The sequence below is a fragment of the Pygocentrus nattereri genome, chromosome 1 (assembly GCF_015220715.1).
Source record: "Pygocentrus nattereri isolate fPygNat1 chromosome 1, fPygNat1.pri, whole genome shotgun sequence".
Classification (NCBI taxonomy): Eukaryota; Metazoa; Chordata; class Actinopteri; order Characiformes; family Serrasalmidae; genus Pygocentrus; species Pygocentrus nattereri.
In genome coordinates, this window is record NC_051211.1 from 56,566,204 (window position 1) to 56,586,776 (window position 20,573).

Sequence of the window (20,573 nt, forward strand, 5' to 3'; positions counted from 1 at the left end):
AGCTCCTTAACGAGCAGCTCGCTGCTACGCCAGAGTAACGAGCTCCGCCCACTCGCCGCTCAGCCGGCAGTTCGTTCTCCAGCTCCTTACACTAAATTCCCAAACTGTCGTCTCCACTGAGCAGCTTTTCAGTCGGCAGCTGTGACAGAAGATCAGCTGAACAACCTGGAATCAGCCAGAAATGAACCCAACACCATTCACCAGACGTGTCTGATCTTCAGAGTCGGACCAAATCAGACTGAGCCGTAAAACTGACCCAATATCAGGTTCAGCTCAGTTTGGTCAGTTTGTCCAGATCAGTATTAATGTTGTTTTGTTCCAGCCGGTCTGTAAAGCTTCTTACAGCCCGTTTAGTCTGGCGAATGGTGTTGGGTTCATCTTCAGTATGAATAGCTGACAGGTTCTTCACTTCTCGATGTACAAAATACACTCCTGCCACATTTCTCCTTCTACTGGAACAAGCCTGACATCATTATAGTAGAAGAATCCTTTTTGGTGCTAAAAAGAACCCTTTCAAAAAGGTTCTATATAGAACCATCTACAGCACATTCTTCATCAATCTGAAGAACGCTTTCACGATGCATAGAACCCTTTAATCATGGAAAAAAGTCCTTTGAGTGTTCATGGCTTCATATAGAACCATTTTCTTTACCGAAAGCCCCTTGAAGAATCATAATTGTTATGCATAAAGTTTTAATAATAATAATAATAATAGTGATTCTTCTTCTTATTACTATAATTTCTAGTGTTATAAATGGCTGTTCTGATCATCATACATGGTTTTAAAAGCATTCAGCGGTGAATGAGTTTAAAGCTGAATGTTAAACCCGGCGCACAGGGCACTGCAGGCCAGGCCACGCTGAGACAGTGGAAACTCACGGGCCGAGAGGATGGGCTGGTATGAAAGGGATGAATGATGGACGAAGATAAGCAGCACTGTGTATGTCTCGCCTTACGCTGGGATCAAACTGAAGGGCAAGGCTCAAGTGTCGCAGGTGTCTGCGCACACGTCGGATCACATTACAGCGTAACAGGACAGCGGAATGCCAACACGCCAGACCAGCGAGCCGGCGGGTTACGAGTTTTCCAACGTGACAGCAGCGTATCAGCTGACAGCTAATTATGGAATCTCATAACTTCATAATCTCCTTCCCAGCCCACATCCCCACAAATCTACAGCAGGCATCAATAAACCCATTCGTCCGCAGACACGCTTACAGCGTCTCACGCGCAGAGAAACCGGCGCCGCTCAATCCGCTCAGACGGGAATGAAAACAGACCAAATTAGGAATGAGGGATTTAATCCTGATCACATTTCAGTCCCGACGTACCACATGTGAGTATCACAGAGCTCATTATTTCCCTAAAGATTATGCAATTACATACATTCTCTAAAGCATGGTTCAAAAAGGGCAACACAGCGCTGTGGGGGAGTTTCAGGCGTCTGAGTGAAGTTTTAAACAGTTTCCCTCAGCAGTGAGTTCATCACAATATACATCAGAATAAAGTCACATTCATAATTCAAATAAACAGAAAAACAATAAACAGTAACAAGAATTTCTCGGGTCCATATTTTTCCTGGACACCTTCACAGCCGCCACAGAGACTCGTTAATATCATCAATTACATCATGAGCTCAATTTACTGAGCACTGATTGGTCAAACCAGGAGCTGCTTTATAACTACATATAATACTGGGCTTCCTCGAGGAGGAGAGGCTTGGAGATGGGTAAACAAACACACCAACATCCAGAACATCACTGTTTATTATTTATATAATCATTATTAATTCATATTCTATACATTTTGTTTATTTAAACACTTTTCTCAGCAAATAAACACAAACTACACAAATAAATAGATTTTAAAAACGTGTCTTGGGGGCCTAAGACTTTCGCACAGGACTGTATATATCATGATATTTTATTTACAGTACGTCAAATTGCATGATTTATTAATTTTTAAGTGAAAATAAATCTCTAAACTGAACTTCCTACACATTTTAAAGCACAATTACAGCTTGTCTGCTGAATTTAAGAAACAGGAAGGAAACAAAGTGGAAAACGTGGCCTGTGCCGTTTTCTTCACTTCCAGTTTGGTGAACTGGGTTAAATGCTCAAACAACAAAAACATGGAATCTGCAAACGTTTGGATACGACTGGATCTTCAGTTTTATACTTTGTAGGATAAGCTGGAATAAACTGGGGCTCAATGTCTATGAAAATGAAAAGAATTCAGATTTTAACTGGTTAAAATTCCAGATTCACTGACGGATCTGATTTGAATCGTCAGATGGAAGTAACAGAAAAGTAATGAGTAGTGAAAATACTTTTTTGTCCAGAAAGTAGTAATTCAGTCATTAAGAAACAGAAAGTAGAAAAACTTTAGTTTAGAAGTAGAAATTTGCAGTGGATTACTTTTACCACCCCAACACGGTTAACTCCAGCAGCGCTGCTGTGTCTGATCCACTCGCACCAGCGCAACACACACTAACACACCACCACCACGTCAGTGTTACTGCAGTGCTGAGAATGACCCACCACCCAAACAGTACCTGCTCTGTGAGGGTCCATGGGGGTCCTGACCACTGAAGAACAGGGTAACAGAGTATCAGAGAAACAGATGGACTACAGTCTGTAACTGTAGAACTACAGAGTGCAGCTATACGGTCAGTGGAGCTGATAAAGTGGACAGTGAGGTGGTCAGAATGATACATTTCCAGTTTTATCTGTTACAGAACTCTGAGCCGATGAAGAGAACGTTTCAGAAAATGTCAGCAGTTTCTCTGCAGACTGAAGTTTGTTTGCAGAGCGGCTGCTGCTGAAGGCATGTTGCTTCTGAGTTACATCAGAACCCACATCCAACACACACACACACACACACACACACACACACACACACACACACACACTGTGCAGCCCTATTTAAGTTTAATCACGCCTGCTCTACTTTGTGAGTCACATCTGTGAGAGGCCCTGGTCTGAGGACAGCCCTGAAGACTTAAAGCTGCTTTAGAACTTACAGCCTCCAGCTCCAACGCTCTCCCCTGACTTACTGTCATGCGGGCATGTGGGTGATGTTATTGTGAGGCATGGAGTGGCACGGCGCCTCACCCGGCTCACACATACTTCTTAAGCCGCTTTTCAACTGCATGGTCCTTCTCAGCCTCGACTTGACTACTTCGTAAAAATAATGATAAAAATACAAACTCAACTGTGAAAAACGGCCAAACATGCCGGGGCAAGGTCAGCGTCACTGCCGTGAGTCACCCAAACACAGCGCTGTTACAGGTTTCTCATTTTCATTAGCTTTTATTTTATTTAGCTCTTCCTTTCGATTGGTGATTTCACTTCACTTTGTTTTAAGGAGGCATTTATTTCGTTTTTATTTTCTGAAAAGTAAAATGCCGTGAGAGCAGCTGTTTGTAAGTGTGGAATAAAACTAAGCCACAACAGACGGAGCTCGGCTCGAGGTTTCCTCAAAGACCAGACACAGAACCGTCCTGAGAACCTGTCATTCTCACACTAGTGTAGCTTTGCACTGAGTGCTATCGTGTTGATTAGTTTTTGTGTTTTTTATTTTTATTAGTTAATGAGCACATTGACTGCTAGTTTTCATTTTAGTCACAGTTTTAGTTCTAAAACTACACCTATAATAACCCTGATCATTGGTGATCCTGTGGTGGGGCCTTTCTAATGATGATGGGGCAGAGGGGGGCTGGCAAAGTGTGGGAGATGGTCAGCAGTTGTAGACTTAAAAGGTGCACCTATAAAGCAGGAGTACCAGCTTCACCAAAACATTCCAGACCTAAATAAATACATCACCCAAATCTAAACGTGTGTCAGGGTGGCGGCTACACTCTGTTTGATAGGGTGAGGAGCTCGGTCATCCGGGAGGAGCTCAGAGTCGAGCCGCTACTCCTCCGCACTGAGAGGATCCAGCTGAGGTGGTTCGGGCATCTGATCCGGATGCCCCCTGGACACCTCCCGGTGGGGGTGTTCTAGGCACGGCCTATCAGGACAAGACCCCGGGGTCGCCCTAGGACCCGCTGGAGGGATTACATCTCCAAGTTGGCCTGGGAGCGGCTTGGGGTCCCCGGGAATGAGCTGGAGGAAGTTGCGGGGGAACGGGGTCGTCTGGGATTCTCTGCTCTGAACTGCTTTGTGTCCAATTACACCAATGGTGTAATAAGTAGTAGTACAGTCCTTCACGTGGTCCATGCCTGTATTTTCTCTCATTCACCTCTATGAATATGCCCTTCAGTCTGGCTCTAAAACAGTGCAGTGGGAATGCCAGGCGGCTAAAGGCTGTCCATCACCCAGCCACCGCACCGGCCTTGGCTGACTTTGGCCTCTCTCATTAATAATCTATGTCAGGTCTGGCTGGGCGTCCAAATGTCCGTTTTCACCACTGCGGGTCAGAGCTGCTGCACTGACAGCTCCAACCTTCCTTCAGGCTTCAACACGCACACTCACTCCGGCTGTCTACGGCAGGCTTTAATCTGGCTAATGCTCCGCTCAGTTCAGCTGGCCTGACAGACATAAAATAGCGAGAACAGCATGTATAGCAGCGCAACGACTCGACAACATCATGTCCATTCATGTATCCAGCCTGCCATTTGTCAATCAAACCTAGTGTAGGACAAGGGCTGAGACAGATCTCCGCTCCATCATCAGCACGGCAGAAAAATAGGATGATTCTAGCCAGCAGTAAAAATATGCAGATCAATAAATGAATGGACACTTTCTTAGCCTGTGTCAACAATCACCAGTTGCATAGACCAGAGGTCACTAATAGGTGGACCGTGGTCTGAGTCTGGACCCAGACGCTGTTCTATGTGTACCTGGACCTATAATCAATAAACTATAGAGAATTATGTAATTTGGATGGGGTGGTCCTGTTTTAATCAGCGTAGCTTTTCTAGCCTTTACAGTAGCTTTAGTGACCGGGAGACTCACAGACCAATCACATGTGCTGTAAATATCACACGTGACGCTACTCAGCCAATCAGATCGTGCATTATGATGAGCTCTGAGACTCGAGTCAGTGACGCCACACAGGGGAGGAACGAGGAGAGAAACAGCAGTCAGAGAAGAAAGTGAGTCAGAGGGAAGTTATTCCACATGACGTGATCTAAAAAGAGGAAACTGACAGTAAATGTTGTTGAAATCTGACCGAACTGGACTTTATTTGATCTGATGTTCAGTAAATGTTGGTGAAATCTGACCGAACTGGACTTTATTTGATCTGATGTTCAGTAAATGTTGTTGAAATCTGACCGAACTGGACTTTATTTGATCTGATGTTCAGTAAATGTTGGTGAAATCTGACCGAACTGGACTTTATTTGATCTGATGTTCAGTAAATGTTGGTGAAATCTGACCGAACTGGACTTTATTTGATCTGATGTTCAGTAAATGTTGGTGAAATCTGACCGAACTGGACTTTATTTGATCTGATGTTCAGTAAATGTTGGTGAAATCTGACCGAACTGGACTTTATTTGATCTGATGTTCAGTAAATGTTGTTGAAATCTGACCGAACTGGACTTTATTTGATCTGATGTTCAGTAAATGTTGTTGAAATCTGACCGAACTGGACTTTATTTGATCTGATGTTCAGTAAATGTTGGTGAAATCTGACCGAACTGGACTTTATTTGATCTGATGTTCAGTAAATGTTGGTGAAATCTGACCGAACTGGACTTTATTTGATCTGATGTTCAGTAAATGTTGGTGAAATCTGACCGAACTGGACTTTATTTGATCTGATGTTCAGTAAATGTTGTTGAAATCTGACCGAACTGGACTTTATTTGATCTGATGTTCAGTAAATGTTGGTGAAATCTGACCGAACTGGACTTTATTTGATCTGATGTTCAGTAAATGTTGCTGAAATCTGACCGAACTGGACTTTATTTGATCTGATGTTCAGTAAATGTTGCTGAAATCTGACCGAACTGGATTTTATTTGATCCGATGTTCAGTAAATGTTGGTGAAATCTGACCGAACTGGACTTTATTTGATCCGATGTTCAGTAAATGTTGGTGAAATCTGACCGAACTGGACTTTATTTGATCCGACGTTCAGTAAATGGTGGTGAAATCTGACCGAACTGGACTTTATTTGATCTGACGTTCAGTAAATGGTGGTGAAATCTGACCGAACTGGACTTTATTTGATCTGACGTTCAGTAAATGGTGGTGAAATCTGACCGAACTGGACTTTATTTGATCTGACGTTCAGTAAATGTTGGTGAAATCTGACCGAACTGGACTTTATTTGATCTGATGTTCAGTAAATGTTGTTGAAATCTGACCGAACTGGACTTTATTTGATCTGATGTTCAGTAAATGTTGTTGAAATCTGACCGAACTGGACTTTATTTGATCTGATGTTCAGTAAATGTTGTTGAAATCTGACCGAACTGGACTTTATTTGATCTGATGTTCAGTAAATGTTGTTGAAATCTGACCGAACTGGACTTTATTTGATCTGATGTTCAGTAAATGTTGGTGAAATCTGACCGAACTGGACTTTATTTGATCTGATGTTCAGTAAATGGTGGTGAAATCTGACCGAACTGGACTTTATTTGATCTGATGTTCAGTAAATGGTGGTGAAATCTGACCAAACTGGACTTTATTTGATCTGATGTTCAGTAAATGTTGCTGAAATCTGACCGAACTGGATTTTATTTGATCCGATGTTCAGTAAATGTTGGTGAAATCTGACCGAACTGGATTTTATTTGATCCGATGTTCAGTAAATGTTGGTGAAATCTGACCGAACTGGACTTTATTTGATCTGATGTTCAGTAAATATTGCTGAAATCTGACCGAACTGGACTTTATTTGATCTGATGTTCAGTAAATGTTGCTGAAATCTGACCGAACTGGACTTTATTTGATCCGATGTTCAGTAAATGTTGGTGAAATCTGACCGAACTGGACTTTATTTGATCTGATGTTCAGTAAATGTTGGTGAAATCTGACCGAACTGGACTTTATTTGATCTGACGTTCAGTAAATGTTGGTGAAATCTGACCGAACTGGACTTTATTTGATCTGATGTTCAGTAAATGGTGGTGAAATCTGACCGAACTGGACTTTATTTGATCTGATGTTCAGTAAATGGTGGTGAAATCTGACCGAACTGGACTTTATTTGATCTGATGTTCAGTAAATGGTGGTGAAATCTGACCGAACTGGACTTTATTTGATCTGACGTTCAGTAAATGTTGGTGAAATCTGACCGAACTGGACTTTATTTGATCTGATGTTCAGTAAATGGTGGTGAAATCTGACCGAACTGGACTTTATTTGACCTGATGTTCAGTAAATGTTGGTGAAATCTGACCGAACTGGACTTTATTTGATCTGATGTTCAGTAAATGTTGGTGAAATCTGACCGAACTGGACTTTATTTGATCTGATGTTCAGTAAATGTTGGTGAAATCTGACCGAACTGGACTTTATTTGATCTGATGTTCAGTAAATGTTGGTGAAATCTGACCGAACTGGACTTTATTTGATCTGATGTTCAGTAAATGTTGGTGAAATCTGACCGAACTGGACTTTATTTGATCTGATGTTCAGTAAATGTTGGTGAAATCTGACCGAACTGGACTTTATTTGATCTGATGTTCAGCTGTCGACTGTATAAGATGCTGATATTGCTACTCGGCTCCTTCAGTAAACAGTAGACGGCGCAGAGTCGTGATGCAGGTCAGACGTTATGATGTTCTGGACCTTCGCTTGAGGACATTCTCTCTAACTGGACCTTAGTGAACTTTAATTAAAGACCCCTGGCCTAGACTTTGGTGTCTGAAAGTAAAGACAGTCAGCTGTGGGGTCATGGGACTTTATAGAGCCCTCACAATTGTTTTAGTGACCTTTTTTTAGCGATTCCGAGGCTTCAGTAAACCGGCTTACTCAGTAGTGTCTAATTTATGACACACGTGCATCAAAGACGATAATTCAAAGCATCAAGTCTGGAATGCTTTAGATGATTATTATCAACTATAATAATACTTAAAATCATATGTGCTATTTACAGAATCAGATGGTGTGTTGTTTTTATTGTCTTTATTCACTGCAGATTAACGTCAGTGAGAACCGGCTATCTAATCACTTTTCCTTATGTAGAGAAACGCAATATTGATGTGGGAAATGATGATGGATTTTATCCATTCAGAATAATTTGATGCGAAATGGCTCACTGTACAGAAACTGACTGACAATTTCTTTACAGTGGTGAGTGATGGGAACCCGGCGTCGCCATGACTACAACACAGATATAGACACTTTATTTACCATCCAGAACCACCAGAGAACCTACACGAGTCTTCTGAGCTTATATGGAATGTTGATGATGGAAAACAGTGGAAAATCTGGAATAATGAGTTTTCTTTGGGGACTATTTTGCCGCACAGCGCCCTGCATGTCTCCCTCCACCATGAATGGAGTTGAAGTTCTCTAAACTCTCATAAAACAGCGTCTCAGTCATCAGGCAGTGAATTCAGAACCAGTTCATGTAGGAACTTTCTGTAGGAGCTTTTAGAGGGACGTCTGGTTCCCATCACCACCACTGGGAGCAGCTTTTAGAGGGACGTCTGGTTCCCATCACCACCACTGGGAGCAGCTCTGACTCTGTTTTCTAGTTTCTCTACAGCAGAGCGTTTCACACCAAACCACCCTGAATAACTCTGTTCACATTTTAACAACTAAATTATGTAAAATGTTGAAAATGTCCTCTTTGATACAGATTTCTCTGTCTGTAACGTGTAGTAATGTAATCAGATGTCAGAAGGCGTTTGGAGGCAGGGCTAAAAGACTATAGAGAAACATGAATTTTATCTTTTAAATCAAATGATGTCATGAATCGTGCTCAATGTAAAGAAACAGTGCATTTTGATTTCAGGATGACTCTAAATTCTTTGTTTGTCTGTTGTACTTTTGTGTTTCTCAGCGCTGCTCTGCGTGTTGTATCTGCTGGTCATGCAGCTGCAGCCCTGCTCCGGCTGCCCGTCTGTATGTGTATGCAGCTTATCCGAGGCAGACTGCAGTGGCCGCGGCCTGGTGGCGCTCCCCGCCCTGTCATCGCTCCCATCATCCACGCGCACCCTCCTCCTGCCCAACAACCGCCTCTCCTTGCTGCCCACCGCAGCCTTCACCAACCTCAGCTCCCTCGAGAGGCTGGACCTGTCCAACAATTACCTGGACAACCTGCCAGCCGGCTTGTTTGCTGAGCTGGCCAACCTGAGCGATCTCAGCTTGAGGAACAACAGCCTAACGGCACTGGACCGTGACCTCCTGCAAGGCCTGGGAAGCCTGCGGAGGCTGGATGTGTCTCTGAACGGCCTGGCTGCCGTCCCACTGGGTCTGCTGGACCAGCAGCAAGGCCTGACGTGGTTGTCCCTGGCCGGGAACAGGCTGCAGGCGCTGGAGAGGGCCGCCTTTGAGCCGCTGGTTAACCTGCAGCACCTGGAGCTGGGCTCTAACCCGTGGGAGTGCGACTGCAACCTGCGCGACTTCAAGCACTGGATGGAGTGGTTAATCTACCGAGGTAAGAACAAGCCTGGCAAGTCCATACAAGTCCATTAATAACACCATATTAACCAAGTGAAGTACCATCGCAATGACCTAGTGACCCTTAGCAACCATCAGGGATACCACAGCAACCGCGTAGTAGCAGTCAAGCAACCAACTGCGGTACCACAGCCACCAACTAGCAGCACACCAGCAACCACTTGGGATACATTAGCAACCACCTAGCAACACCTTAGCAACCACTTCTAATACTTAAGCAACCACCTAGCAACCAAGTGGCACACCATAGCAACCACCTAGCAACACTAGCAACAAATTGGGATCCTGCTGCAACCACCTGGCACCACCTTAGAAACCACACAGGACACCATAGCAACCTCACAGCAATACCTTAGTTACCACCTGGGATATAATAGGAACTCTTAGCAACACCCTTGCAGCACACTAGCAGCCACTTGGGATACATTTGCAACCACCTAGCAACACTTTAGCAACCATTTCTAATACCTAAGCAACCACCTAGCAACCAAGAGGGACACCATAGCAACCACCTAGCAACACTAGCAACAATCTGGGATCCTACTGCAACCACCTAGCAGCACCTTAGAAACTACTTGGGAAATCATAGCAACCACCTAGCAACACTTTAGCAACACCTTAGCAACCATTTCTAATACCTAAGCAACCACCTAGCAACCAAGAGGGACACCATAGCAACCACCTAGCAACACTAGCAACAAATTGGGATCCTACTTCAACCACCTGGCAGCATCATAGAAACCACTTGGGAAATCATAGCAACCACCTAAGCAACACCTTTGCAACCACATAGAACACAATAGCAACACCTTAGTTACCATCTGGGACATAATAGGAAACTCTTAGCAACACCCTTGCAACCACCTGGAACACCATTGCAACCACTTAGCACCACCCTGGCAACAACCTGAAATACTCAGTGACCTCCTAGAAACACCCTAACACACAACTAAGACACCATATCAAGCACTTAGCAACATCTTAGCAGCTACTTGGGATACCATAGTATCACCTAGCAACATCTTGGCAACCAACCGGGACAGCAACCACTTACCAAATCACAGTATGCAAATCAGGCAAACGTTACCGCCCCCTGATGATGCCTTAAAGATGTAGGGCTGCAACTAACGATTATCTTGGTAATCGACTAATCCGTCGATTGGTTTTTCAATTAGTCGATAAGTCGACGATTATTTCTGAAATGCCTTCCTTCGCTGCTTCCTGTGGGCGTGGGTCTGGTTTCTGCTCTACCTCTTCTTCATCTTCAGCTTGATTAAATGTTCCAACGCCTTAGATCACGTAACCGAAGAGGCGTTCTCTTAGCAAACACGGAGCCCGAGACCTTGTTCTCCGACGGGTAAGCCAACCAACGTTACGACGCTGCCGCTAGTGGAGGAACAATGAGGCGCTGGCCTGTCATTCGTACAGCGTTTGGGCTGCGGAGCTTCGCTGAAGCTCAGGCATGAAGCGGCTCAATGGACTTTACGTTGACCTTGGATTGAAATGTAAAGACGTGGCGTCGCTTCTCACAATCAGACGTGATTCTGCTGTTATTGAGCACAAACTGAACCTGAGGCCGACTGTCCTCATTTACAGACGCTGCAGAGAAGCACAGCTGAATAGACTCGGCTCAGACTGGCGAAGCTGGGAGAACAGCGTGTAACGTTAGTGATGCTGAAACGAAGCTCTAATGTGGGCCGTGTCGCCGTCCTCCGGTCCTACGTTTGCTTGCTGTGTGATGAGCACACATTTTGGGAGGGAACACAATGTCATTAACTTTTTTTTTAAACCACTCCGTAAACCAGAGTAACTACACCCCACTAACATTTTCTCTGTTGCATCCTCTCCCACTTCATCCCTGCATCTTTACACCCATATGTCCTAAGGCACAAGAGTTCATGCCATCCTGCATAGAAAGAGCAATAAAAGCAGAACGGCCTGATCTCAGAGCTATTTCAGAAGCAGGCATAGACATAATAACACGCATACACCCACATCCACACACTTAACACTGTCAATCAGGCGTAAGACGCTGTGGAGTGATGGATATAGTGGCAGAGCTGTAATAAGAGCGCAGAAACACCCACTCATCCAACAACCATGTGGCTATAAGAGAATTAAAAAAAAAAAATTAAAAACTGCTGCATAATTCAGCGTTTGAGACGGAAACAGAGCCATTCAGAGCGGTTTGGGGCGACTCGGGTTTCTTTACAGTGGTGGTGATAGGAACCTTCTTTATAAAGGTCTTCAAGGGTTCTTTAGTACAGACAAAGGGTTCTACAGCATATATCACCAAAGCCGTTCCGCTATTGTTACGATTTCAAGCTTGTAACAATAGAAGAACCTTTTTTTTGGTGCTGTATAGAACCATGTACAACCCATTCTCCGTCAGTCTGAAGAACCATTTGACCATGCAGAGAAATATCTGATCATGCAGAGGTTCTGTGAATGTTCATGGTTGTAAACAGAACCAGTCTTTACTAAAAAATAAACCCTTGAATATCCACCTTTTTAGCACACGGGCTTGACATCGGAACAATAGACAAACCTATATGGAACGTATATATATATAGAACACTCTGTGTAGAACCACATAAAACACGACACTCGTTTTGAACCGTCGTTTTTAAGCATAACAAAGGAATATTGATGGTAAAATAATTAAAAAAAAACACTTAAGCATGACATGGTTCTATACAGAACCTGTGGTTCTTAATAGAACGTTTACTTTGATAAAGAGTAAATCTTTTTAAAGAGTGTTTGTCCTGTTAAACATGTCAATATCAATTCAGAGCACTTGTTATAGAGTTGAGTGGCATTGCTGTGCAGGAATATCTCTGAAATCAATACATGACCGATGGCTTTTAGCCATGATGGGGGCTGTAAGCCATCGCCAGGCGCAGGCCTGCATGTAATGCCCTCGGCATACGCCACTGTCAGGGATTACATAGCGCCATTCTGTGAGTGCATGTGCCCCCCCACCTTGCCACCCCGCCCCCCCCTTTCCTTTCTCGTGTTTACAGAGCTGAAATGCACACAATCATGTGGCCTCCAGGCCAGACACATCTATACGACAGCTCTGAGAGGGGAAGAACATCTTACATCAGACCCTGAAAGGCTGTTGAGTCACTACGCTCCAGTGTTTATGTTTGCGTGTGACAGGCCACACTGGCAGAGCTCTATATGCATATCACACATATCAGAACCTTCTTACACACCAGCTGCCCTTTTACATTAAACATCAACAGTTTAGCACAAAATCAATCAAATTACTTAAACTGTCTAAACAAAGCAGGACCCCCATGGACCCTCACAGAGCAGGTACTGTTTGGGTGGTGGGTCATTCTCAGCACTGCAGTAACACTGACGTGGTGGAGGTGTGTTAGGGTGTGCTGTGCTGGTACGAGTGGATCAGACACAGCAGTGCTGCTGGAGTTTTTAAACACTGTGTCCACAAGTCAGAGACGACAGCTCATCTGCTGCTGCACAGTTTGTGTTGGTCATCCTCTAGTCCTTCATCAGTGGTCACAGGACGCCGCCCACAGGACGCCGCTCACAGGACGCTGCCCACAGGACGCCGCCCTCAGGACGCTGCCCACAGGACGCTGCCCACAGGACGCTGTTGGCTGGATGTTTTTGGTTCTCAGTCCAGCAGCGACACTGAGGTGTTTAAGAACTCCAGCAGCACTGCTGTGTCTGATCCACTCAGACCAGCACAACACACACTAACACACCACCACCACGTCAGTGTTACTGCAGTGCTGAGAATGACCCATCACCCAAACAGTACCTGCTCTGTGAGGGTCCATGGGGGTCCTGACCACTGAAGAACAGAGTAACAGAGTATCAGAGAAACAGATGGACTCCAGTCTGTAACTGTAGAACTACAGAGTGCAGCTATACGGTCAGTGGAGCTGATAAAGTGGACAGTGAGTGTAGAAACGAGGAGGTGGTCAGAGTGTTCTGCCTGACCGGTGTACGTAGCATACAGTCAAGTGTTTTGGTTCAGTGTGGTTCCTCGTCCATATCAGTCTAAGCACACTGTCATTCTGTAGCACAAGGAAGCTTTTTTCCGTCAGTGGGGCGTAAATGATTTGGATGATGTGGTAACATCAAAGTTAAAGTGACACTGTAAGATTTTTAACTGAAGTGTCGTTACTGAGCTCGGATGATAAAACCAGGCTAAATGCCCTGCTGTGAATCACCCTGTAGAGCCTGATATGCTCATTTCAGTCAGAGTCATCGGGTCAGATGAGTCATCTGTCTGGGGAAGCCCACATATCCATACACCCAAATCTTACACAGTGCAGCTTTATTGAATGACAAACAGGCAAACCCGATTGTTCTGATTAATAGCCTAATGACAATAAACATAATAATAGAATAATAGGCATAGAGTCTTAGAGGGGCAGTCGTGGGCTGGAGGTCAGGGAACTGGCCCTGCGACCGGAAGGTTACCGGTTCAATCCCCTCAGCCGACAGTCCATGACTGAGGTGTCCTTGAGCAAGACACCTAACCCCCAACTGGATAGGGCTGCCCACTGCTCTGGGCAAGTGTGCTCACTGCCCCCTAGTGTGTGTGTTCACTAGTGTGTGTGTGGTGTTTCACTGCAGGGATGGGTTACATGAGGAGGTGAAATTTCCCCGTTGTGGGACTAATAAGGGTCTCATAATCCTAATTTCACAGTGAGCTTTCGCCGTTTTATTTTAACAGAAACTTTTTAGATGATGTAGACGTGCAGTTTATTAAACCTATCACAAAACCATACCCAGAAATAGCAAACCACACCAGAAATGACCAAAAGATACCAAGAACCACCAAAACTATGAGCTAGAACAGAGTTAACTGGCAATTTCCTAAGCAGTGTTTTACAGTCTTCAAACAGATTCTGTGCGTTGCTACAACATGACATAGACAGAGCAGCCCTGCTGGCCACATCCTGGATAAATAAAAACAATGTGTGGCCACGACTTAGTAAGGCGTGGGAACGAGATCCTAATGCGTGGCCACGACTTAGTAAGGTGTGGGAACGAGATCCTAATGCGTGGCCACGACTTAGTAAGGTGTGGGAACGAGATCCTAATGCGTGGCCATGACTTAGTAAGGTGTGGGAACGAGATCCTAATGCGTGGCCACGACTTAGTAAGGTGTGGGAACGAGATCCTAATGCGTGGCCACGACTTAGTAAGGTGTGGGAACGAGATCCTAATGCGTGGCCACGACTTAGTAAGGTGTGGGAACGAGATCCTAATGCGTGGCCACGACTTAGTAAGCCGCGATCTTGTTACACACATATTAGGATCTCGTTCCCACACGTTAATAAGGCGTGGCCACGCGTTATTTTTATGTGTACAGAATATCCCCAGCGGGCTCCGTAACGCGCAGCTCTTTTTAAAGAAAGTGTATTCTGGTCTCACAGGAAACCGACATGGCAAAGCGTCTGTCTTTCTTTGTTTTTGTTTTTTTAAGAAAGCAGCTCTCGCCTCCCTGCCAGCCAACCAAACCCCTCGGCTTGCCGCCTCAAATTAATGTGTCGTAATATGCGCTGACTCATTGTCTTCTACAAAGTTTTCCTCCTCGGGTCAATGAGGGGCTAAAATGATGTAATGGGGCAATATGAGGCAATAATAAGACCAGAGAATTATCTCTGCCAGCTAGATTAGTCAGCCCAGTTACAGCCACGCTATATCTGGGCCTTCTCAATCACACCCTGAACAGTCTGTTCCTTCTTGGCAACAAGCTCACGTTGAGGCACGCATGTTTAGTGGCAGCAAAGAACCATAAGCATGTTTTCCATCATAGAGAAGAACCATTTTTACAGTCAAACGGTTCTTCGTCATGGGGCTGTAAGAACCGCCTTTACTGAAGAACCCTTGAAGAACCCCCTTTGTAAGGGTGGGTTTTGCTGATGATATGGTGCAGTGGGCTGCTGACCCTCTAGTCATTGCCGGCTAGCTGCTGATTTCCTCTCTTTCTTTCGCAGGTGGCTATGTGGACGCCATGGAGTGCACCCTCCCCAAAGACCTGCGAGGGCGGGACATCCGGAGCGTACCCGTGGAGATGTTCAACTACTGCCTGCAGCTGGAGGATGAGAACGGGGGCGGGTCTGGAGGGACGAAGGGCGGCTCTCCCCCGTGCGTGCGGGCCACAGCGGCGCCACCCTCCGAGAGCACAGTGGTGCGGACGGAGACCGAGGCGCCGGACTGTGTGAGGCAGCGCTATCGGCCTGTCAGCGTGCGACGGGCCATCGGCACGGTGGTGATCGCCGGCGTGGTGTGCGGCATTGTGTGCATCATGATGGTGGCGGCAGCCGCATACGGCTGCATCTACGCCTCCCTGATGGCCAAGTACCAGCGCGAGCTGAAGAAGAGGCAGCCGCTGATGGGCGACGCCGAGGCGGAAGCTGACCCTGAGGAGAAACAGATCTCATCGGTGGCGTAGAGCAGGGGAAGAGGGGTCAGGGTTCACAGACAGGACTGCTCTGGAATCAAAACTGCACAGTGAGAAAGAGACAGCAACCTTTACCGGGGCTGACTGAGGCTCGTTCCTGTCCTACCTACGTTCCTCTCCTCTCTCCCAAAGACTAGTTGCAGACATTCTCCTCATGCTAAGGACCCCTGCTCTAACGCCTTTGCCCTCTGTCCTTGGATCACAGTCCGCCCCCTAGAACCAGAGGCTCAATCAGCACTTTAAAACTTCACCCCTTCGTCTCGGCCCTGGTCTTGGAAGGAAGGATTGCGGGGAGGAAAGATGAATAGCTGCTGTTTGATTGCTCCTCTATGGTGTACTCCTCTAGTGGCTAACATCAGCATCTGCACTAGCAGCTGCATCAACCTTGCCCCTGCCCTAAATATACCCACTTCGCCCCACGGAGACTCTATTTTGGTGGTAATGACATATCATATTATTAATATCCTCCATGTTATTCAGAAAATAATATATATCCTAATATCCGATGTGAGGTGACCCCCACTTCTCCTGGTCTATCGCTGTGTGCTTCTGCTTCCATACCCAGTGTTGAATTGTGTTTAGCACATCGTTCTGTTCCATTTGTTTAGACTCACTATTAATGTGTGCTGCCCTCCCGAGTGTGTGAGTATTAGTGGGAGCCAGATTTGTCTCTGAATCGGGGTTGGTGGTGCAGAATTCCTTGAATAATACTTGATGTGTGAGTCAAGTCGTGGCATTTAGAGTAGAAGCGTATTGAGAACCTGTGAGAGGTCTGGGTGGCTGAAGCTGGGTGGGAGGCCACTTCAAGGCCTTTATTTCTGGAGAGGAGAAGATTAACCAGCTCTTAAAGTGATTACTGTGTCACTGTGTGAATACAGAAACAGGCAGAGCAGAGGGGATAGAAGTGTTGACTCCATTAAGATGGTTTTCCACACATTATTTACCAATATGTTTGTATGCTTTGTTTGTTTCATTATGGATTGGAATGCCTCTAGCAATCCGAACAGTCCGATCTGTTGTGTCCCATAGGAAAGTGGAATATATTGCCAGTGGCAAAGTTGTCAGTATAATCCAGACATAAGTAGAATATATTATAATGCATTTGAACATGTTACATGTGTGTATGAGTTTGAAATATGTACACAGAAGAGAGGTTGGACGGTACTGTGTGCTCAGTTTTGTACTGTTGGACCAAGTAATATATCCACGTTTAGCCTAATAGGTTTATGATGAAGACTTTTAGATTGTAGGTCCAAGCTTCCTTAACGATCTTCCAAATATCAGTATTCAAAAAAAATCACTACGGATAACTACAGCATTAGCCTTTTTCCAAAAAGGAAGTCTAGCTACTGCAGTGTGCCGGGATTAGACGAAGATCTTAGACAAAGATTATTCTAGAACAGATTATTCCTGTCATATACTTTGTGGTTTAAGCTTCCATACGTTAGCATCCCTCCATCGGAAAGAGACGGATGAAGTCAGCAGGGAAAGAGAGGGAGAGGGAGAACATACGGCTAAAAATATCCGCAGTAACGACGACCTTATTGCGCGCTCCTTCGATTCGTAATCTTCCTCTCACTCTTAACTTTGCTGACGTGACTCAGAGATCAGCTGCAGAAGTCCAAACAGTTCAAAGGGAATATTGGTTCACAACACAAGCAACTGAAGTGTCGTTTTCTCCGTGATTTGGATACAAAATCATCTTCATCATCTGTTTTGGGTTTTGATGTATTTGTTAAATTCATAAGCCACAAATAAGTGCAGATAATGCAACATACAAGCAGTCCAAGCCCCCCCCCCCCCATCCCGTTTAGCTAAGTGTCAGAGTTTGGGATGTTTCAGTCCAAATGAAAAGGAAAACGTAGCAGTCCCTCACTCACCTCTCGCCGTCTAGTCCACTCAGGCTACGTTCACATTCCAGGCTGAAGTGGCACAAATCCGATCTTTTTCCCTGATGTGACCCCGATCTGGGGTTTTCAGGGCCGTGTGGACGCAAATCTGATCTCCGCAAATCCGACCTGAGCCACTTTCATATGTGGTCCTAGATCGGACGTGTATCCGATTCGTGGCCACGTGACCTTAATGTGACGCTCAGATCGGAAGTCATGCGCTTTTTTCCCATCATCATTCAGCGTTACCATGGCAGCAGCGCCGAACAGACATTAAAGCCTGTAAACGGTGGAAAAGCAGCTCGTCTCACCTTTTTCTCCTCCGTCTGGCTCTAATAATGAAGCTGAGAGCTGATCAGAGTTAATGATCTTCTCAGCGAAGCTCGTTCTGCTCGTTAGTTTGTGCTGCTGATGCGGTGATTCAGTCATGTGACGTCACTGAGTAGGAGGAGCTCATGAGGGTCATTTCATCACATTAATGACCGATTAAACGAGGGTGAACCATCGAGTCAGAGAGATGGGATTTGGGCATAACATCAGATTTGAGTAACGAGGCCTGAAATGTGAACGTAGGTTTTGTTTTCAAAACAGCACAAATAAAGGTACAGCCAGTCTTTTGGGGTTGGCCTTAACCTCCGGTACACCAGGTGGAGTCACCTGACTCAGACAGCTGCATCAGATGACGCTGTGGTCTTGGACCATGCGTGAGAAACAAGCCGTAGACTAGGTGATACTGAAGCCTGAATTACTGTAATAATTCGCAGATTCCAGCAGTGTTTGATGGTTAGACTCACAACTATATGAGACAAGCACAGAGACATCCTGCTGCCTGTACACGCACCAATATGTAACTGCTACTACTTTTAAGGTAGAAGGGAAAATTTCAATAAAAAGCAGGGAAAGACGAGAACCGTTTTTGCCAGGCCCGCTGGTCTAGCGTTAGAAAGCAATATTGACGAATGTTTATAGGATGTTTACTGTTCCATTTTGTTTTTATCATTCTGCAAAATTAAATTTATTTCAGATTTACGTCGGTTGTTAAAAGTGGTTCTTAATAAAAGTGAAGGGACAACCCAGAATGATAAGCCACTGTTAAAACACACACACACACACACACACACACACACACACACACACACAGTGAACAGGCTGGAGGATGCAATAGAAACCAGTTCATCTGCTAAACACAAACCCCAAAGAACTTTGTGTGGAAATAATATAGAAAATGTTTCCAGTTCCACTGCAAACTGTGTAAAACTGCTGAAATACAGTCTCATAATAATTATAATAACCATAATAAATAATAATCCAGATCGACTAGATCACAAAAACCACCGTCTCTGTCAAAACAACCACACAGACTGTTTGTGAAATGAACATAAATTTGCATTAAATCATTTGGAGCACCGTCAGCAAACACACACAGATAAGAGGTTTACTGGTGTGCATCAGTCGTTATTTCCCATTGGACTGATAAACGGTGGAGTGGACCGACGGAGCCAGTTTACAGGCTGTCGTCGGAAGAAAACCTCGTGTCTCTGAAATGGAAACTTTACAGGGGAAGGAAAAAAAACCTGCTTTACTTTCAACGTAAGTCGATGGAACCGGACGTTTTTCTGAGTTAGGACATTTCTTTTGAAATTTACATACGATGTAAACGGAGATACGAGGTTTTCTTCCGACAGCAGCCAAATAATAGACAGCAAAAACATCCCTTACGCTCCTTTTGGAGCCAGGGACATTCCATGCATGTAACCCTGTTCACCAAGCCGCTCCACGCCTTCCCTCTTCAGTGTTTAATGAGCGCATTGCTCAGGCAGAACACAATGCACAGATTTACTGTTCAGTAAAAAGGAAGATGCATGCAGAACGTTGTAATATCCAGAGAACCTTTATCATGTAATCTGATGTGGCCAGGCCTTATGAGACCCCTGCTATTGCACTGCAGGGGCTTTACTAACATATATTTACAAATTCTTCTGTAATGCAGAACCAAACACCTCAAACAGTGGCATCTGCCACCAGCCCTGGCTGGTTTGGATTTAAACCATACATTAGGCTTAATCTGGGCAGGAATATGCTAAATCTGAACTTTCCAGACTGAATCAGACGCCTGCTTTAGTAGATCCAGTACCTCATTTACATATTAAATACATTCATGTGAGTGTAAGAGTATCTTCTGCAACTATATTTAATAAATAAGATAATAATAATAATAATAATAATAATAATAATAATAATAATAATACATTGGATTTATAACGCACTTTTCATTTATAGTAAATCCCAAAGTGCTTACAGTGTAAAACATTAATTAAAAGATAATAATAAAAAAATATATATATATATCTATATATATATATATACATCACTGTTGTTGGGAAGATGCATGCAGAATGTCAGTCACACAGTCTGACATGGAATTAGGCCAAGGCTTTATTCACAGGAGCTCAATGCAGGATATATATATATATATACACACACATCACAACAAATTCTGAATTAAGAAGGTTATTTAAAACGCAGCACTCGGTATCACCTTGTGATGTCACACTTATGCTGACATAAACAGTAATAAAAACAACGCTGATGCTGTTTATCACTTGCAAATGCACCATTCCTGCTGTGACTGTTCTTCCCCTG

General features: G+C 44.6%; 2 protein-coding genes across 6 annotated transcripts in view; one reads left to right on the plus strand and one right to left on the minus strand.

The window, feature by feature from the left end:
* The window catches only part of cacna2d4a (calcium channel, voltage-dependent, alpha 2/delta subunit 4a), a 230,781-nt gene that overhangs the window by 109,068 nt on the left and 101,140 nt on the right, over window positions 1-20,573 (minus strand). The window lies entirely within an intron of this gene.
* lrtm2a (leucine-rich repeats and transmembrane domains 2a) overlaps window positions 1-20,573 on the plus strand; it is a 97,168-nt gene that overhangs the window by 39,110 nt on the left and 37,485 nt on the right. For 2 of the 3 annotated variants that reach the window (XR_005130856.1, XR_005130855.1), the window contains exons 3-4: window positions 8,971-9,567; window positions 15,575-16,479. Coding sequence is in view for 1 of the 3 variants with exons in the window: in XM_037542292.1 (XP_037398189.1) it covers window positions 8,971-9,567; window positions 15,575-16,032 (1,055 nt within the window). In the remaining 2 variants the exon portion in view is untranslated. Of the gene's footprint in view, window positions 1-8,970; window positions 9,568-15,574; window positions 18,960-20,573 lie in introns of those variants that run through there. The other variant, XM_037542292.1, reaches the window with a different exon arrangement.